Consider the following 22,223-nt stretch of genomic DNA (forward strand, 5'->3'; position numbering starts at 1 on the left):
GAGATTTTCAGAGACAACAGTAAATAAGTTCAGAGAAATACACACACACAGAAAAGGTAACAAAGAACCGATACAAACTTCTAAATAATTTTGATTTAAAGAATTAGGATACATTTGAAATCCATTAAAGGTGATCAAATACCCTGCAATGAATGATTAATTTTCTCAGTATGTTCAATCCCTACACATTCATACATCTACATAGTACTTTATACAGTGTACCGATCCATACACTATATATAGCAGTTTATTATGCAAAATAAGTTTCTTGAATATCATTCCACAAAAATTACAAAACACAAAAGTTAAGGAAAGATAGGAAGTTAAATAAGAATTATCATTATCTATTTTTTGACTTTTGCCTAAAAAGATTCTCCCCAAATACCCACGTCTACTTAGGTCTTCATGGATTATACTTTTTTCCAAATAAATCTCACTGCAGCATGTAATAACTAAACAGATTTCAATGCTTCTGAAAATGTAAGAGTGCATTGATTATTTGAACTCCCCCCTTCCTTCCCTACACTTATTTACACAACCTAAGATGTTAATGACATTGATGGTTCTTTACAACCACTTGACTGTAACTCACACTGTCATGGTTGCACATCTCCAGTAAAGACAAAGACTAATTGTGGGAAGAATCCGTGTAATGATAATTGGCAACATATAGAAACTCACCCTTAAGATTAATTTTTTGAAGACTTAACTATTGTTACAATTCAGTTTGTAAGGATATTAGCACCCTAAGACTTCAGCACACAAAGTTAACCATGCCTTTATCCAAGTATTTCTACTTCACTAGGCAGATAAATTAACACACACACACAAACCAAAACAGTTTTTCTTCTAATGCATGTAACTTTGAATAGCAGGGAAGTACCACCGTCCCAAATCTACAGATACAAAACCACGACAGATGTAAGTATGCCGACAAAAAATACATTTACATTTCTAAGGCTGAGTCTACACTGGAGGAAGGTTTGGAAAAAAAAGCACCTCAGCAGATACAGACGCAGAAATAGAAGAAAAGCTGTGGGGTTCTGCTACAACTCTCAAGAGTAGCAATTATGTCATCTACTGTCACCAAGAAAATATCACAAAAAATGCAGCAAGGAAGTGAGACTCTGGAAAGTTGATTACCAAACACAGAACCTTCTGTTAACTGAGAGAGATGTTTCGCTCCCCAAATATATGTCAGAAGGTGGCAGCAATTTGTATGTTTTTCACCTGGGCACGCTGAACATACCACATGAGCTCAGACTGCTAACTATTAAATTGAAAGAGGCAAAACGAAAGATAAATTACCTTGGTGCTATTCCTCCCATTATTCTTTAGTCACTATCGTGTTTAAAATTTAAAATCCAGCTAGTTTTAGAAAAAGAACTACAAAAACCTAAAAAATTAACGGACAGTGTCTGCTTACATCCATAAACTGTTTTAAAACAAGTAAATTATTTAAAATACCAGGAAATAACTTCATTAAGCCTCATGCTTTGTCATATACAGTAGTAGAAATTACCCTACTTTAGGCTTGCCTTTAATCTTTCAACATTTTGCGTTCCATATGCTCTTTCTGATCTTGTCAGTAGTATCTGGTTTCCCTCTTGCATCTTTACATAAGAAGTGAACTTGTCATAGTCCTAGGCTACATTTCTCTCTACTCAGGTTTTCATTCAGGTCTCAATTTAATGTTGTCATCCCAACGTTCATATTTTAGTCTGTTTAGTTAAAAACAATATTCAGCAGTTGGCTACTAAACAGGCATTTCAGGAATGTGGTGGGATGTTCATTACAGTAAACTTTTATCCACTGCCAGGAAATCTTATTTACCTATTCTTTTAATTATCAGACTGGCATATGGGGAGATTAAAAATAGGAAGATAGCCAGAAATAACTGTGTCTATTCTGAAAATATGTGCACTTCCTGCAGTATAGGTGACTTGAATCTGCTCTCCTGGTCAAGTGAAATGACACATTACAAATATTTCTGTAGTTCATCTGTATTACATTTTTGTATTAGCTGTCTTTATCAGCTGAATGCAACTTCTCCCCTGATACATCAAACCTTTTTAATTCTGATGAGAACTTAAATTGCTAATCTCCTTCCTCAGTAGAAAGGTTACTTAATTGCCATTTTAAGCTTCCAACTGATCTACGTTTCCTGTGAAAGAACAAGGCAACATCTACCAGATTCATACAGAGTCTAATAATCAACTGTGTCCTTACACGAGTGTCAAGATACTGCCCCAGTGTGCATATGCAAGGAAGGAGAGGAGCCAAGATTATACTTCCTCCTGAATATGTTAGCAACCCTGAGCAGAACTCAGAGCTCCTGCCATCACACTGACATGGTTCATGAAGTATCCGTGGTATCCAAAAGCAGGGTTCAATTGCAATTCCAGTTTCAACTAGAATGTTATGCAAATTCCCAGTCCATAATAAAACTTGATTATCGCAATTCTATCTTCACTATTATGGATTTGTAATCAGAAGTTACTTTTTATCCCAGCTATTCCCTTCATAAGAGCTACCCTCCAATGTTTAAAGTAAAAATGAAGTTCAGATTACGTCTTTTCTGATTCTGAACATTTAATCTCTTCTCCTCATCCTTGTGTTCATTCAGTAATAAAAAAGTATATTCTCACAAGTTTCTGAGACAAGTAGGAATCACAAGACTGAGAAACTCCTTATTTGTAATTTGATTTAATGCCTGATCACTGAATACAATTACCTGATTCATCAAAACAGTATTCAGTGTATTAGATACATAAATATCAAACAGGATTTATCTATTCACCGGTATCAATTCTCTCCCTCATTTTGAATACCAGAAGACAAAAGGAGTCCTGCCAAACTCTGTTCTTTACAATATACAGGAGCCTGAGAAAGCAACACTATATTCACTATCAGCTTAAATGAAAACTCTTAAGATAACTGCTATATTCAACCCAAAAGACAAGACAGAGTTACAAAATAAAGACTGGTCTTTATCCTAAAGAATTTTATTCCAGGGAGAAGTTTCGCAAAGCAACAAATGCATCTGTCCAGCAGTTTGGAGAGCGTGAACACTAGGAGTCAGTAACTGAAGCTGGACAGAGCCTTAGCAGAAGTTGTCCATGTTACATGAGTCCCTGTAAGGACAAATAATTGTGTGACTAGCTCAGAACACCTAAGAAAATAATCAAGTGAGAACTGCATCAGTTAGCACAGGATTTTCCCGATTCTCTGATGAAAGATTAATTTACTTTCGCTTCATACAGGGAATCATGAAGCCAGAAATATTACATACTGGAAGACTGTACAACAGTTACAGAAAAGAAGATAGAAAAGAAATCTGATCAAACTATTCTTACCAAAAACTACAGGCACAGGTTTTTGCAAGTTTAGTCCAATTTCCTATTGGATCAGGCATATTTTCAGAGAATAATTTTATAAAGCTCTGTTGCCTTTTTGATGTTACATATACCTTCTTTCTGAATGTCTTTGTTATGCCAAGTACTAGGTGTTATTAGATTAACTTTTGCCAAATGAAAGCAGTGTGGTTCATCCTTAGAGATGAAAGATCCCAGAAATAATACCATGGAGCTGTCTTTAGCACATATTTGGAAAGACAGATAAAAAAATACACCACACCTCAGAAAAAACACCTGCACACTTCTTAAAATACAAGACATTAAGTTCTTAATGTATGCAAAAGCACAGACCTAATAAAATGGGGAATACTGTTTCAAGAGATAGTTTCAAGTCATATTGTTTACCTGTTGTTTAAATTTACAAGCTGCTGTACACGATTTTAGAGAAGATGATGGCATAAGAATGTCATGCTAGTTTACCTCATGAAAACTAAAGCATTATACACACTGTACTATAACTGCTCAAGGATTTATATGGAGGCCTTGAAAAGCAACACTAACAAAATATTTTTGGTAGATATAAATCAATGCCTGGAGCACTATTTCTTGAAGATATGCTCCATACATACACGAATTTGAAATATTTTATTTGACTTGTGTGGCAGTTTAGATAATATATCATACTGAAGAAACAATATGTTGGTATCTCCTAATGGTTCCAGTTTGATCTCTAATTTAGGGAAGTCTTACGTGGAAACAACCTATGATATATAGTATGTCTGCATAAAGACTAGAGCAAAAAAATACTATGACATTTAAATGGCAGAGTAAATGGAAAAGGCCAGATGAAATTCCCTGATCCTTAGTCACAATGGAAGCAAAGATTCCCCAGAAGAGCACTTTTTTTTGTGCCTTCCCTCAAGATCTGTGGTTTGAGGTATTCATTCTCTATCAAAATAATTAAAAAAACATTTGAGAGATAGAAAATGGACTGAACATTCAAATAGACATAACTTCCTTATCAAGAAACTGAGACACACAAGGTGGATGTTTTGATAAAATGACATGCCTTACTGAACATTGATATTAACAAAAATATATATTCTTTGTACAGTCCTGCACAGAAAGGAAGTTGTTTTCCATAGTGAATATTTCATGTTTTTTGAACAGTGAATCTTTAGTAACCACAGTTTTAGAAAGCAACCTAGACATTATTGATATACATTATTCAAAGGGGGGGGGGGGGAAGTGTGGATTTGCGGGAAAAAGTAAGGCAGGCATATATGTGCAGTACAGAAAGTACTTAATCTGTTTAATTATGCTAGCATACATGCGCAGCTATTGTTTGCAGCCAACTATTATGGGTAAACTGAAGTCTACAGTAAGATCTTCAGATTATATTTTTTTTAAATGGCTGAAGGACTGGGTAAAGCAAAATGCCTCTCAGGATTTGAATAGGTAAGAAGAATCAAGGATATTATGGAGGGGAACTAACTGTAACCACACTTCATACCCTGTAAGTATTAACTTTTGGCTAAAAGTATTTCTTAGAGAAATGGCAGTTTGCTTATAGGAATTTTTTTTTTTTTAATAACTTCAGTAAAAGCATCAAGTAACTTTAACTCAGCAAAAATTGTGCATCAGGGTAACTATGAATATAAGTATCTATTTGCCAAAGTGAAAGCTTTTTTCTTTCCCACAGTAACTAAGTGGAATGCTTTAATTTAATATCATATGCAGTACCTTACACAGAAAGATGAGCTTTCGTAAAGATTCTGAAGTTTTATTAATTTTAATCCCTCCACCTACATGTCATCATCTTAACTACCTTAATTTGTTACGCTTTTGAGAACTGCTCTCTTCACTGGACTATCTGTACTCAGAAGGATAAATAGTATGTTTTATAAGAAAAGTACTTAAATCCCAAGTTTTGCATGGGTTGTCACCTTCTTACTGAATTCTTACTAGATTGCTATCTTCCCTGCAGATAAGTACTTCAAAACCATAGATTCCAAGGATGATGTAACATAGCAAAAAAGGAAGGGGGAAAAAGGGAAAAAATTAAAATCAGGGACTACAAAAACTGTTCACAAAAGTGAAAAATGGAGACTGAAAATAGCCCTGAAAATCTAAGAGATGCTTCCAACAGAAAAGGAATATGCTGCTTGCCATGTCTACATGGGATAGGATAAAACACAGTAGTCTTAAATTGCAACAAGAGATTAGAGATCAAGCTAGACTGTAAGGGGGGAAAAAACCCCAAACGTTTGAAGGCAAAGATAACTGAACTAAAAAGTATTATCCAGGGAGTCTTCTTGGAATCTTCCTCACTGGAAATTTTTGAGAACAGGTTAAACAAGCATTTGTAGCTATGGCTTACCAATATTTAATCCTGCTTTGGACTCACGGTCTAGCCGACGGAAATCTCTTCCAGATACATGTTCCGTATGGGGAAAATACTGCCAAACCCAGCTAGTTCAAAAGTGAAGTTTTCAAAACTAAAACACGATGTTGTTTTGACTGTTCTTTCCTAACCATCTACCTACATTTAAGGAGTTTTTAATACAGAAGAAACAATTTATTAAGAAAATCAAGAACACAAATCATTCCTTTTTACATTGATGGCAATTTACAAAAATGAAAAGACTCAGTTTGTATTATAGCAGATCTTTAACTCAAAACTGCCACCAAATGAGTTTAAGATTCCCCTCATCTGCCCAACAATAATTTTAAAAGACTGTTATACAAGACTTGGCTTTTTTTTCATAAGCAGATTATAAAGAAAACACACATCTAAAACTAACTGCACCAGTACTGGTTATCCAAGTAAACTTATATGTAACTGGGAAACAATTCAAACTACAGAAAGCTACATTTTATAAGATCATTACACTTGGTAAAACATGAACAAAATACACGCTGAACGAAACTTGCTGCCTGAACACATTACCTATCTCTCAAAATAAAAAATAATCCAATAATCCACATGTATCACATCTTGGTACTTTTTATGCTCAAACATATTTGACTCAAATGATCATGACAAAAAAAAAAAAAAAAAAAAGGACTGGCAGCATGGCAGAAAGTTTAGGCATTAGCATGATTAGAAAAGCAAATCCATGTGATTCTGATTTTGAGAGATACACACAGGTAGAAAAAAAAAAAAACAAAACAACCACTATCGCAGTCACATCCACTTACTTTGACACAGGAAAATTTGTATTAAAAAAGCTTATCACACAGATCTCAGAAGTTCTAATGAAGACCAGCTCCAATCTGGAATGATGTTGAGGCTTGGTGCCTTTACTGAGGACAAGGACTACAACAATTATGCTAGGTGGTTAGACTTACCCTAAACAGCAAGGGTGTTTTTTTCTAAACACATACAAATTATATCCAGATATGCACACACACCATATTTATTTGAAAGCAAGACAATTTCTCTGACTTTCCATAGTTTAACTTAAAAAAATCATGGGGTGTTATTTCCGCCTCTCCCCAGGTCGATAAGATGATATGACTGTTTGGCATGGCAGGTCTTATAGTGATGAAGGAGTACAAAAATGCTTGAGGCAGCTCAAATTTTGCATGAGATGACACAGTGATGACAGTTGTTTTTCTCCATGCACTTAGGAATCTGTGTAGTATACTAAAGTTTAGCAGATTTCTTGTGATTTCTGGCAGCTGTATATCTCTCCCTGAATAGCAGATCATCTGGAGGTCACAGGTATGAAAGCAAAATGGAAAAGTATTAGAAGTTATGATGGAAATCTTACACTCATGGTAATGTATGTAGAAAAAAACTAGCAACTGTGAGACCAGGAAGAAACACAGTGTGGTAGAGGCAAACTTGCAAAGACAAAACAGAAGCATTTAAGGGTTAGCTCAGCATAGAAATCACTCACTGGACTCAAAAGAAAACAGTTTTTACTTAAAGAAGTTATAGAATTCGTGCATACTCAAAAGAAGAGACAGAGACCTGGTTACCCAGGAAATCATTAAACTGAAAGCTCAAAAAATAGCAGTCTTACCAACGTTCACTTCCCAGCAGTTTGTGACTATATTATGTAAAGACCACTATTAGCTGTTGAGCCAAAGAAAATTAAGGGTGGATATCTACCTACGCACTCAATGAAGAGTTTGTTGGATATTGTCTGGAGTAAAAGACCAGGTGTGATCTTCAGAAAATGAGGAAATGTCTTCTATCCGTATTAAAAGGGCACCTGATGTTTTGCTGATGGTGTTTTTCACTGTCAGTGAATACCAATCTTATGGTCACATCAGGAGGAAGGACATCACAACTGCAGGCGCTTGATGAAACAGCAAATAAGCCGTTCAAAGACTGTTGAGGTCTTTATATACAGAATGACTCTTGGCAAGGAATCATACTCTAAGTCCTACAGGAAAAAATAGAGCAGCCTACTGAAACACTTCTTTGTCATTGGATTAAGATGGACTGGGCTTGGGTAAATCCAGAAGTTGTAGCTAAAAGGTTTAAGAAAGGCTTTATTTCAAATTTTATGGACAGAACTGGAGATTATTTCTGTCATCTTGAGTCTGAAGAGGAAGCTGCGAATACAGAGACTAAAAGGGAGGAAGGTGACGACAGTGAAGCAGGTGACAGCACCAGAAAGTTGTGGTCTGTGAGGTGTAAAAACTGAAAGCCAATAGTAGTAAGGTATAAGAGAAGAAAGTAAGACCAACCTCCAATAGAAACAAGTCATTAGTGAAAACTTTGTAACTTTATTGTATATTGATTATAGGTATGTAATAAAAAAAGTTTTATGTACAGCTTTGTATGTTTTCTTTCAGGAGGGACATCTTATATTCAGATTAGTACAGTATACATTCCCTAATGTTGCCATGATCTACTCTACTGTGTCAGCACACAGGAAAAAAAAGATAGCGTAGGACCTTAAGTTTTTAATACTTCCCTAGTACCTCAACACACAATAAAAATCAGTTTAAAACAGTAGAAGCAAACTCTATGCAGTTGCATCAGTTAAAAACAAGCTTTCTTAAAAAGAAGTTGTGGGGTTTAGTTTTTTTTTGTTTGTTTGTTTTTTAAATAGCTAAAAACCTTTGCATCCCCTCCCCTATATTTCTATCATCATCACACTTTTGCTGCTAGTGTTAAGAAGAGCCTAGGTCACTATTGGGTAAAGTGGCTACACTAGAAGGATATTAATGGATATTAATGTGCCTACTAACGGCATGGCTAAGCACACTTGTTAACATATTTTAACACGGGATTTCTCTCCTAAAAGTCAGAAACGATTAGACAACCAACAGATAAAAGAAAAAGCACAGGCAAAGTTACTGAGAAAGGACCACACAACAGTCCAAATATTTTCTTGTTCTGTTTTTGATATAGGTCACTGTGTTGACAACTTGTATGTTAGTACAACAAACATGACCACCTTACAGTTTTGGAGAATTTGTAACACAAAGCACAGCAGGTAAGAAAAAAAAAAAACACATCAAACAAACAAAACCTCAGAAACAGATTCAGAAAAGAGTTGAAAAGTCAAAAATAACAATGTAGGGAAGACTAATAAGCTCGAAGATGAAATATGTCAACTACAGAAAATGTCAGGATAAGCAGAGGTACCACAAAGATTTCAGAACTAACTAGTGACAAAAGAAAATTTGTTACCAGACTGCAACTTGGTATTTAAGAAAACAAAGGTTACATTAGGTAATGACAAACTGGAAGGGAATACAGCCCATAGTGAAGAACTCCGATATACCCATCAGCATCATGTTCACCTTGCTCTCAGCAAAAAAACCCAAAAACATTCTGGTCTTCTCTAATGGAATACAATCAACAGATCACCTTTAAGAGCAAAGTTTGAAAAGAATTTAAATCAGCCACCGCATGGTGACAAGAATAGCAATCTTTCTGAATTCTTGCAAAATTCACACTTTCAATTTTTAGTCACTGCAGCTGAAGATACTTATTTTGTCTACCCCAGTCTGCACACATATTGTTCGTGACAACATAACCGTTTGTCACGGATTTGCTAATTACCAAATTGCAACAGAAAGAGCATGAATCACAATTAAAAAGTCAGTTTACATATATCTGTACAGATGTGAATTTCACTTGATAACAATTAAAAATAATGCTCTGTATTGTGTGCTGACAATGGAGAACACTACATTCACACAGACATGGTACAGGATTAAGGTCCAGTCTATAATCCCCTTAAAATTTAAGAATAATTCCATCATTTCACAGTGCAATCAGGAGCAAAACACAAAAATATTTATAGCTAATGAAATGCTGCATATAAAATACATCACAGTAAACTTTATTATTACAAGAGAACATCAATATATATTATATTCATAATATACATATTATATTCTATCATTTTCTGTCAAGGTACAAGAGGTCTTGTTTTTCTGTGTTTGTAACAGTTGTTCTACACTGTTGGGGTACAAACATTGAAATAGTTCAAATTGAGATTTTTCAAAATCAGATAAGGGATCTGGCCATACAACTCCCACCTCATTTAATGACAGCAGAACACTTAAATCCCTTATTCTTTGAATCTAAGGATCTTTCAATGCTCCACTGCTCTAGCTTCCTTCAGTATGAAAATATGCTTATTTCTCAATTGTGCTTCCCACTTAATTTAAAAAAAAAATAAATTAAAAGTTGATATATGGCAACAAGCTATGTGGTTGCTGGGCTCCAGAGTCAACACCTGGCAAGATAAAATAAGGGCACAAGACTTTCCAAGTTCTGCGTAGTTATTTCATACCTAGAAACTAAGCATGAAAAAAAGCAGGTGAAATCACAGAGATAAATACTAAAACATTTCTTCAGCACCACACTTCCAGACTTAAGATAAGACTCTAAGTTTTGTATACATGACCAGTCAAATTATTCTTTCATACATATATATTCAAAGACTTTAGTCTAGAAATCATGGCAGATGCCTTTAAACTGTTATTTAAAAGAGATTTCTGAGATGGCTTTTACTATTACATGAATCTTCTATAACTTCTGTCATGCAGTGCAAGCCAAGTAGCTAAGCCTACGATCTGAATCATGAATATTATTTTGTGTTAGACCCAATAAAGGATTAAAACTGTACAAGAGGCTGAATAAGTATTTTGGCACCACTAGGGCAGGTGAACAGATTTAAAAAAATCACTGTTGAACCAGTATAAAAAATATCCACCCGACAACAACACTATTTAATACATTAAGCATCTGTTTAGACCCCAGGTTAAAATCTGAAAAGCAAGCTCTTTCAATATTGAATGGCATGTCTCGACTCTCAGTGTTACACATCAGTCTTCAGCCTGCAAGAAAAGATACAGCCTTCCTATAAATCTTGGTACAGAAGGGACAGTAATTCATTTCAAAACAGCACGGATTTTTATCTAAGTCAGTTTCTACACAACTGTTTTGTTCAGTGAGACTTGTATTTAAGAGGGATATGTTTAGGAAAATTAGTAAACTTGGGCTTTACACCGCACTTTTGCAACAACTATTAAAATAGTAATACTACTATTTTTTGTTAAACTTTAAATCAATCAACTACTGAAGCCACTCACTAAGCACACGCAGCCATAATTTCAGTGATAAATCTGCTTTAGACACCAGTGATCTACTCTGTACACGTCAAGGATGGTGTCTTCATTGCCACCTACCCAACTACTTCAGTTCAATGAACAGCTCATTCACAAGTTAGAAGTCGAGCCAGAGCCAGGAAAGCCAGATTCCCACCTTGCCGTGTATGAATTGAAGAAAGCAGGCACAAAGATTAAATAGACTGAGAACAGAGCGATCTGAACCAATATAAACCAGTCTTGTTTCTGTGCACCTACACGGACATTCTACCCCAAATACAATATGATAAATTTTGACCGAAGAAAAAGAACCTGAAATAACACTCCTGTATATATAAAATAAAATACAAGAAAGGAATATGCTTAAAATATTTAGTAGTGAATCTCCCTGGTTAGCAAGAAGTAGAGCCCAGTTTAATCCAGAAGTGACAAACACGTAAATTAGCATGCTACAATGGCTACCACCAGAAATCAACTGTTTTCTTAAAGATATACAAAATCACAAATAAAACACAATTCAAACCGACCATGTGAATTCACTGTTATCTGTTCCACCTTTTAAAAATTTGCCTACGTTCCATGAATGGGTGACAGTAATGTGTAAACAAACATTATCACTTTTATCAGACAGCCTACTAAACCCACAGTAAAGCTACAGCCTTAGCGGTTTCCGTGTATTTCTGGGGCCTAAAATATTTAACAACTTGCTTTATATATTGTGTCATACCTAATGCTAGCTGAGAAAGGACATCTAAGAGAAATCAGGGCAATGCATAGACACATACGTGACTAAAATGGAACAGTTTGTTTTAACTGTAGAGCTAGCACCATAAAGTTTGTTTGGAAAGGGATACTCAGCAGGGTCACCAGTTCAGAAGAAACACCTGCAAACATCCCTGCTTCAGGACCAGCCCAAGCCCTCGGGAAGCAGGCCTGTTCCCGACGGCAGTCACAGCCAGAATAATTGCACACAATGGTGCTTCAAGCACTGCCAGCTCAGGAGCCCTCTCCCAAGGTGGGATTGCGCTCCCTTGACAGGGCGAGAAAAGGGTGAGCAGCATCACAGACCCACGGACCTGCCACCATCACCGGAATCTGAGTTTAGTCCCCCACTTCACCGCCTTCTCTTTCCCAGGATGGCAAAAACTCCGCTATCCCTCCAGGCTACGAGATAGGGAAGGGAGAGGGGGAAGGGGAGGGGGTTACTCGGGCATAGAGCAGGAGCCCCGCGCAGAGGGGACCCGGGACGGACTTTCAGCTCCTCCCCGGCCCCTCGGCGGCCAAGCGGAGCCCCCCTCTCCCGGACTGCCGCCTCCCTCCCTTCGCCTCCAAGGGAGGGGAGGAGGGGGTGCCGGAGGGAAGGGGACGGGGAGAGGGGGGGCCTTCGGTCCGCCACCGCCAGGAACAAAGGGCCCTTCGATAAGCCGAGCCGCAGAGCACAACAAAGGGGCCTAGAGACCGCGAGAACCGGGGCGGCCGCCGGGGAGCGGAGGGGGGGGTGGTGGTGGTGAGGAGAGGCGGGGAAGGGGATTACAGGCCCGGCCGGAGCAGCTCCCGGCGCAGGGAGGGGGGGCCGGGCCGCCTCATCTCAACCTACAATGAGCGGCGGTGGCGGCGTCCATCGCCCCGCGGCGCCCGGCCCGGCCCGCAGCACTAACTCCCAGCGTCCCCCCCCCGCCGCCCGGCCCAACCGCCGCACCGGGCCGTTAGCTCCGGCTCCCCCTCACACCCCCCACCCCCACACCCCGGGGCGCCCCGGCGGGGGCGGCGCTGCTCCCGCCCGGCCCCCCCGCTCTCCCTCTCAGTCGGGTACACACACACACACACACCCCGCGGGGGAGGGGAGAGCGCAGGCGGGGGCAGGGAAGGGAAGGAAAGGAAGAGGCGGCCTGACCTGGCAGAGCTGCTTGCAGTACTCGGTGGCCGCCTGCACCGCCGGCTCAGGGCTCTCCCGCAGCCCCGTCTCTAGCTCCACCAGCCGCTCCCGCAGGCGCCGCAGCTCCAGGAGGTCGCCACCTAGGCTACCGCTCTCCTGCTCGGCCTCCTCGTCCGCCATCTTCGCACCCCGCTCCGTCGCGTACGCAGCCCCCCCCCTCTCTCCTCCCTCACTGCCTCCGCGTCCCCCCCTCCCCGCTCCGTTTCCAGGTCACGTGATTACACAATGCCACGTTCCGGGGAGGGGTCACGTGCCGGAGAAGACACGGGGGGGGGGGGGGCGGGGGGGGGTGTGAGCGCGCGAACGCGCGCGCGCGCGCGCGCGCGCTCTCCGTTCCCTGCGGCGCAGGACTGGGCCGGGGAGGGGCGAGAGCGTTAACGGAGCGGGGGAGGGAAAGGGGAAGAGGGCGGGGCGTGCCTCCGCGCGTCACGTGACGCGACGCCACGCGCCCGGCGGCCACGTGACGGCCCTCCCCGCCCTCCCGCCGACGGGTTTTGGCGGCAAATGGCGGGGGTCCGGGCTGCTGGCGGTGGTTTTGCTTCTCGGGGCTGCCGTGGATGAGCTTCACCGGGGCAGCCATCACCGCCGTCCATTGAGCTTTATGGACAGCAACAGTTTACGTGTGGCCTGGTTGTACCAGAGCTGCGGCCTTATCGCCAGCCGGCCTCGTGTGGGGGCAGGCTGTGGCTTTCCGCAGGGGCCTCAACTGGTTATACCATCTCAGCTTCTGCTTGAGAGTGCTGCGTGGCACCGGTCACTGTGGTGTCAGCCACGGTCAGCACCGCTGGAGCGTTGGTGGATGTTGCTCCCTCCTCTTTCTTCCTTTATAGGAAGCAGCAGGGTGTGTTAGTTCAAGGATGCCACCGAGGTATCTTCTTCAAGTCTGCATCATGCAGTTCTTACTGTCATTGGAAGTGAGAAGTACAGCTGTGCTCTTCAAGTGAAGCAATTGAGGTCTGGAGGTTCTGGAAGGCTTTGCTCTCATGCAGCACTGGTGCTCGGCTGAACTGCCTTTCACACACCGGTGATGTCCTCGGCTCCAGTGATAAGCATTGACCTCCCCTGCCTCTGCCTGAGAAGCTGTGGAGACTCTTGCACCTGTCACAGGTTTTGGAAATACTAGAGGTTGGCCTGAGGCATTGAATATGATGTTGAGGAAGAGATGGACCTGATGGGCACTGAATTGGCATGGCTACATGTTTTGTGTTCTAGGCTGTATAGGGTGACACATGTTGGTGGCTTCACACTGTTTGCATTGCCAATGTTCATAAAGGAAGTGTGGAGGAAATGTGTTACTGCAGCGAGAGCATTGGCTGTCGGGACTGGATGATTTCTCTTAGCCAGCGGTGAGAAAAGGTGCACTGTGTTAAGCTGGGCATTTCACATCACCAGGAAAATGAGGAATTTGGTATTTGGCATTAACTTTAATCAAATGTAATATATTTTTCTGCTGGAAGAGACTGTAGCTGCAGGCTCCTCACTGTGTTAGTCAGTCTTGCTCTGACCCAAGTTTAGTATGACATCCTACACACGCTAACTTAGCTTGTTTGACTGTGGACCGATTTGATGATGATATTCTCTTTCTTTGTCACACAGGAAAAGTGATGCTACCTATTTCTTGTATACTGTTGAAAGCTGAGGTGTATGATGGAATGAACACTAAATCGGAGCTGGAAAGAAAAGAGGTTCTTCAGAGATTGTAGAAATGTTGGTCTGCAAGTGTAGACACAGTGACAGGATTGAATATGCAACATTTTGGACTCAGGCCTGAGGATCTGGTCCAAAAAGGACCACATTTTGGGTCATAGCAGTAAACCCAAAGTGGTATGTTTCTAGTTTCCCATACAAGTAAACAAGTAAATATCTTCTTTGCCATTGTAAGCCTGAAACCTTTTAAGTTTCTGATTTTTACTGTACGTGAAACCTCTTCTGTTCCAAGCAGAAGAAGAGAAAACTTTCAGCTTCCCCATTTAAGGCTTAACATAGTACCAGAAAAATCTAACTGGTTTGTATGTATTCCTCACTACTAAACTGCCTATAATACCAGCACTAATGAGTGATGCAAATACTAGAAGCAACTGCACAAAGACCATCTATTCTTTCTCAATCACTTAAATTGTCCGAAGGAGCTACAATAGCTTCTCCTCTGGATAACTCCTTCAGTCCTATATTGTGCTATTCGTAATTATTTTCACTTAAGGGCAAACCACAATAGCCAAATTCATATTCATAGTCTGATCTTGTTTCAGCTTGTTCTCTTGTTTCCTCCTTGCCCAGAGGGTTTTCTAAATTGAGCCCAGGCCAGGAACAAAGGTGGAACGTGGAGCATGAGTTTCTTGCTCATGTGAAAGGTTAGTACTCGGGGATGGTAGAGTAAGGGTTGTTTGTTTTGTTCTCATCAGGATCAAGTGGAAAGGAGCCTGTCCTTCAGCTGTCCTACACTGAAGAGGACTTGCACTTATGCCTCCAGGGGCCTTTTGCAAGGGAGGATACCTGTCTTTAATCACAGTTCACAGGCAGCTAATTGCCATGCTAACAGCTAAGAGACCAAGGAAGGTGTTAGTAAGTAGAAGGAACAACCGCAAACAGTGGTGAATAAGGGAGGAGTAATTCTTTCTTGTTTGACAATAGTGAGAATATGATGACAACTACTGAGGCAAGCGTGGCAGTGGCCTGAGGACGAGGAAAAAAATGCTGGGCGTGACCAGATACAAAGCTCTGATACTCATCCTGTCTTTGAATCCTGACAGGAACTACACTGTGGTAGATAGAGCTTATGGAAGAGAAGAACTGGTGCTTGACAGTGATAGGAGAGAAAGCAGTTGCACAGAGAAGACAGGCTTTTCGGGTACCTGTTTTCTCTGTAGACTTGTGGGGCAAACTATCCAATGGTGAAATAATGTGAATGTGAGAGAGAGGAGGCTGACTATTGCAGGGGAAATATAGCCAAGGAAGGCATTTGCTGTACTGGAAAATACAGAGAAAGAAGCTGACGAGGAAGATGTGTGTATGGGGAAGGACAATGGATCCCATGAAAGGCGGGGAGGACGGGACGGGGACGGTAATACCAAACCCAACCAAAACAGTTCAAGAAATAAAAAGAGGTTGGAGACTGTGAGAAAGAACAGAAAAAGGATGGATGACTGGAAGGGGAAGGACCTGAGTTTTACACCAGTACAAAGATGGAATTCCTCGTTAAGGGGAATTGACAGGCTTATTACTAGGGTGTGCTAGAAATAAAGATTTAAGATAAGGGCTTGTGGCAGTAAAGATTCCTCATCCTCAAAAATTCTTTTGGGATTCTGATATGTTCTTCCCCACTTTCTTACTCTTGCTACTTCCTTGACTGACTCAGTGTGGCATTTTCCTAGCTCCACACTTTGATTCTCATGTCTTAGATAAACCTGTCATTAAGAGGAGGCATATCCTGTGACTCTTTAGATACTCTGGTTGCATGTTTTGTGATGCTGGGACTGACTAGAAATGTGTAAGAGAAAAAGGAGTCTGCACAATCCAAGCTCCCCTGTGTGTGGGTTATTTACCTATCAGTTGTTTGAAATAGGTTTAAAGGAAGAAACATGTGATGTCCCTCTACTGGCTTTAAGATGCTGGAAGAAGAAAATCAAGCGAATAGCAAGAGGAGTACCAGAGGTTAGGATGATGGACAGCAAGGAGAAAGGATTGGAAGAGTGATGAGAGAGTTGCTTAGACTTTATGTAGCTAATGGTTGGGGGGAAGACTATTAACTCTTCTAGGGAGAATGTCACGTTAGCAAGAAACAACTGTGACATTTGTGTATCGTTGCACCCCTGGCAACAAAACTAGATCTTTTGGGGATAAGAGAAGATATGACAGAATAGAAATTAGGACATGAACACACAAATATTAAAACACTTATCGTGTTTGAGAGGCAAAGGGGATCGATGGAGGATTAGAATTTGCAATGCAATAGATATTAAAGAAATGAATAGTGATAGGAAAGATAAAGTAGAACTTGTTAGAGTCCGTGTTGGGGAAATGAGGCAAAGAGCTTCTGTTAGCATAAAGACATGCTAGAGATGTTTGGGTTCAAGTCTGGAGAGAAAAAGTTTTCATGAGTTTATTAGGAAAAATACCACTTGGAGCAAAAGTAGGTTGATAACCAAGGTTCTTAATTTCAAGGTCAAATTTTGAGAAATTAAGGGAAAGAGTGATGACAACTGCATCTAGGTGATTGAGGACTTGCATGTGGAGAAGGCTTGGCATCTGTCAAGTCTCTCTGCAAAAAAGTATCTTGAATTCGCATCTCAAACAAGAGGGACAGTCAGTCCCAGCTGGATAAATAGCCACTTCAAAAGAGTTATTGGGAACAATCAAAAGCTTGAAAGGAATGAAACAAAATGATTGCTTGAAAAATATTAAGAAGGGTAAGAATAAAGTGACAATTGTCAGAAGCCCAGCTGAGTTTCCTTACAAAGGAAATTAAAGCAGGGGCTAATGAGAAAGAATATATGAAAATGAATGTTTCCACATTTGAGATGAAAGCAAAAAACCTATCACATACCCATCTAAAACATCAGAAGATCTTTATTCAGCCAGAAATTTCCATTAATGACGTAGGTACAAAAATATGAGCTGTAATAATGAAATGTGCTGATGACACAAAATAGTGAGACACTTTCAATATGAGAGAGATCAAGACTGGGTGACCTTGAGAACCTAAATAATAGAATGAATTAATTTTAATAACACAACATGCAAGAAGACCGATAGCAGGACTTTCTGTTAGGAGGGGAACCTCATTAGTTGGAAGTGACAGTGGGTAGGAAGTGCTCATTGTATTAGTCGACGATGGCCAAATCATAGATATGATCCAGCTGCAAAAAAAGTTACTAAAATCACATGACATGCCAGGTCAGCTATTTCCATTAGGTACTGCAGATAAAAACATTGGTCTCATCTCATCTGAAACAATTTGTGTGATTCTGGTAACTAATATTCAGAAAAGATGAGACCGCACTTCAGGAGGTACAGAGAAGGACTCAAAGGATGATTGGTAAAATGGAGAATCTGTTCTATGAGAGGAGAATAAAAATGGTTCATTTAGCTTAGTGAAGCAAAAGGTGAAAAGAATCATAGAATCATAGAATCAGTGAGGTTGGAAGGGACCTTTAAGATCATCAAGTCCAACCATTAACCTACCCTGATAAAAACACCACCACTTCTAAACCATGTCCCTAAGCACCTCATCTACCCTTTTCTTAAACACCTCCAGGGATGGTGAATCCACCACTTCTCTGGGCAGCTTATTCCAATGTTTAATAACCCTTTCAGTGAAAAAATGCTTCCTAATATCCAATCTAAACCTGCCCTGACATAACTTGAACCCATTTCCTCTTGTCCTATCACTTGTCACCAGGGAGAAGAGGTCAGCTCCCATCTCTCTAAAACCTCCTTTCAGGTAGTTGTAGAGGGTGATAAGGTCTCCCCTCAGCCTCCTCCAGGCTAAACAACCCCAGATCCCTCAGTCGTTCCTCATAAGGTTTGTCCTCCAGACCCTTCACCAGCTTTGTAGCCCTTCTCTGGACACGCTCCAACACCTCAATGTCCCTCTTGTAGTGAGGGGCCCAAAACTGAACACAGTACTCGAGGTGAGGCCTCACCAGTGCCGAGTACAGGGGAATGATCACTTCCCTAGTCCGGCTCACCACACTATTCCTGATGCAGGCCAGGATGGTGTTGGCCTTCTTGGCTGCCTGGGCACACTGCTGGCTCATGCTCAGCCGGCTGTCCACCAACACCCCCAGGTCCTTTTCTGCCAGGCAGCTTTCGAGCCACTCCGTCCCCAGTCTGTAGCGCTGCATGGGGTTGTTGTGACCCAAGTGCAGGACCCGACACTTGGCCTTGTTGAACCTCATACCATTGGCCTCAGCCCATCTGTCCAGCCTGTCCAGATCCCTCTGCAGAGCCAATCTACCCTCAAGCAGATCAACACGCCCCCCTAGTTTAGTGTCGTCTGCGAACTTACTGAGGGTGCATTCGATCCCCTCATCCAGATCGTTGATAAAGATATTAAAGAGAATGGGCCCCAGCACCGATCCCTGGGGGACACCACTCGTGACTGGACACCAACTGGATTTAACTCCATTTACCACCACTCTCTGGACACGGCCATCCAGCCAGTTTTTTACCCAACGAAGAGTATACCTGTCCAGGCCATGAGCAGCCAGTTTCTCCAGGAGAATGCTATGGGAAACGGTGTCAAAAGCCTTGCAAAAATCCAGGTAGATAACATCCACAGCTTTTCCCTCGTCCACCAAGTGGGTCACCTTGTCATAGAAGGAGATCAGGTTTGACAGGCATGACCTGCCTTTCACAAACCCATGCTGACTGGGCCTGATCACCCTGTTCTCTTGCATGTGCCGTGTGATGGCACTGAGGGTGATCTGCTCCATGACCTTCCCAGGCACCGATGTCAGACTGACTGGCCTGTAGTTCCCTGGATCCTCCTTCCGGCCCTTCTTATGGATGGGTGTCACATTTGCCAACCTCCAGTCAGCTGGGACCTCCCCGGTTATCCAGGACTGTTCATAAATGATGCACAGTGGGCCGGTGAGCACTTCCACCAGCTCCTTCAGTACCCTTGGATGGATCCCATCCGGCCCCATAGATTTGTGCACCTCCAGGTGCTGAAGCAGGTCCCTCACCATTTCCCTTTGGATTACAGGGGCTTCATTCTGCTTCATTCAGAAGTATAATTTCAGTCTAGAAACACTAAAAGTAAGCATCAGTTAGGACAAAAGCTTTTCAAGCTAAAGGATGGTACTGTGTGAAGAAAAACTGCTCTTAACTGATTGCTGAATTTGTCAAAACAGACATAGTTGCTATGTTAGACAATAAATAGGGCTATTTCTGAGGCACTTATGTGTTCCTCCCCAATGTTACAAAAGAAACTTCATGAAAACAGTAAAATGGTAAATTTGTGCAAGGGCATCTGATCATGAAAATTGATTGCAAATGACATGTGAAGTCCAAAAGGGGGAAGAAAATTAGTCTCATGTAGTCACATCTTTCCTAATGATACTGCTGGCTTCTGTCAAGACTGGGGCCATTTTCACGTGTATTCAAAATCACTGATGTAGATCTATATATGACTCAGTAATCAAAGTGGTTTAAATGTCTGTCAGCAAGGAAAAAAAACAACTGTGCAGAGTGAGGTCTGTAGGTTGTCTTCTACATGAGCTGAGAGGAGGAAAGGAGAAAGTTTTTGCAACGTCCATTTTCAGATTGCATGGAGAATCTTTTTATTCCAGAGGGAGCAAATTAATGACGAGGGAGGACAGCACATTTGAAAATACAGCCTGGATCATGGCTTGAGTTTTTTTTTTTCTCAAAAGGGATTCTTACAAAATACTTTCAGAGCTATCTTAAAAGCAAAGAAGTGGTTGAGTTCTCACTTTACATAATTCAATACTAACCACAATACTATTACCTGTAATTAATGGTGCCTTCCTACCTTTACAATTGTCTTTTCTGTTTATCGTTTTTCTTTAGTTCACTTCCCAGTGCACAATGCCTGAATTCTCAATAGTTTTATTCTCATTGAGAGAATCTAAGTGTTCTAGCTGTACTCTAAAAAAAAAAAAATTAAAAGAAAGAAAGGGTGTCCTGGAGATGGATATGTTTTCACATCACTGCACTCTTTTCTTCATTCCCTTCCCTGTGTGACAAGATAAGCATTTAAATTAGGAGGATTCCACAGAAACACTTTTTTTTTGGTTTTGTGTCTAAGAACTGAATCTTTTTCATGACCACAGAAAAATGGGATTGGGCATCAGGACAGGGCAATACTTGTGAACAACTCATGGAGGGTGAGAAAAGAGTGTATTTAAAATAAAAACTGTTAATATTCTGCTAAGAGGTAAAGGAATAATTTGCGGGTAGGTGTGAGGTCAGTTAAAAGATTTTGTTTTCCATGTTGATCTGCATTCTGCACTCCTGACTGTCTGTGATTTAGCTTTTTTATGATGAGTTTGTTAGTTAGTAGTGGCACACAGCTCTTTGCTGTGATAAAGCATAAAAACACTTCTCAATAATATGTTTTACAGCAACATATTTCTTTTAAAAAAAGAATATTTCACTGAATTTTTCAGCAAATTAATACTGAAAACCTTTGGTGTAATACAGATCCCATTGTCAATAGAAGGAGAAAAAAAGGTACAGCCTGCAAAGGGCAGGAGGAGGAGGTAGAGGGATGGATTTTAGGCATGGGTAGTATAAATGCTCTGTAATCCTTTACCATTTCTGACTGATGATGAACTACATGTACTGCCTGTTACAGCAATATTGATTGCAATCAGATGATAAAATCATTGCACAGAGAAAGAAACCACTGCAGTGAAAATGAAAAGATGGAAATGTAGCGAGTTCTTGATTCAAAAATGATTTCTTGGAATAAAATGAAAAACTCATTCTTATAGCTGAGAGTTAGTCATGGGAATGAAAAAATGCTGAAAAAATTATAACCATTTTAAAATAAAATTCATTTCAAATTATGTATTTATCTTCAACAGCCATCCCACACTTTTCATCAACATTCCCTATGCTGCAAATTTTCCTCACTCACAGCTTTAGCTTTACTTACAATTAATCCACTGGTATTATAGTGATGGAGATTCTTGCTGGAATGCATTAACTTCCTCTGTTAAATCCCCCCTGAGGCAAACCACTTGAAAAATATTTCCTTTGTCTAGGACACACAGTTTAGTAGCTCTCTTCTTACAGTGAGATAGCAGCTCTTTTTGCAGTGATTTATGCATACTATTCAAATACAAAAACTGCATTAAATTATGTTACATTAAAAGATCTGAGATGCACATTCCTGACACAGCATTGTGTCAGGAAAAATGTAGGTCTGATCCTGTTGCCATTCAAGCCTGTGCTTACAGAAACCTCGAATCATTGCGATGTGGAGTTGCAGTGATGCAGAGTTGTTAGGAGTTGAATAACTTTTGGCTTACAGAGACCAAACAGACCTTTCAAACTGAGTGATGACCATGTACACGTTTAGTATTCTTATTAATCATGCAAACAAAGTTGCTATGTGCTATTTCAAAACAATTAGGATCAGCAGTTCTGGAGGGAAGATTTCACAGCCTCTGAAATAGCCTGTTTCAATGCATCACAATCCTAACTGTTTGAATGGATTCATAATACCTGACTTAAATCTCTGCTGCAAATTCGTCTGATCTTTGTCCTTCCTCTAGTTGTCACAGTGGAACAATGGCCACCAAATCTTTTATGGCTGCTTTCTACGTTTTGGAGTGCTGCTATAATGTTCTACCTTGACCTCTTCATTTCTCAAT

General features: G+C 40.6%; 1 protein-coding gene across 1 annotated transcript in view; it reads right to left on the minus strand.

Moving 5' to 3' along the window:
• The window catches only part of ZNF292 (zinc finger protein 292), a 54,244-nt gene extending 41,218 nt beyond the window's left edge, over positions 1-13,026 (minus strand). Inside the window, exon 1 of the mRNA XM_082480517.1 lies at positions 12,838-13,026. Within this exon, the coding sequence (XP_082336643.1) occupies positions 12,838-12,999 (162 nt within the window). The 5' untranslated portion in view covers positions 13,000-13,026. The remainder of the gene's footprint in view (positions 1-12,837) is intronic.
• Between the last annotated feature and the right edge of the window lie 9,197 nt (positions 13,027-22,223).

Source organism: Vanellus vanellus, assembly GCF_965231255.1.
Source record: "Vanellus vanellus genome assembly, chromosome: 3".
Lineage (NCBI taxonomy): Eukaryota > Metazoa > Chordata > Aves > Charadriiformes > Charadriidae > Vanellus > Vanellus vanellus.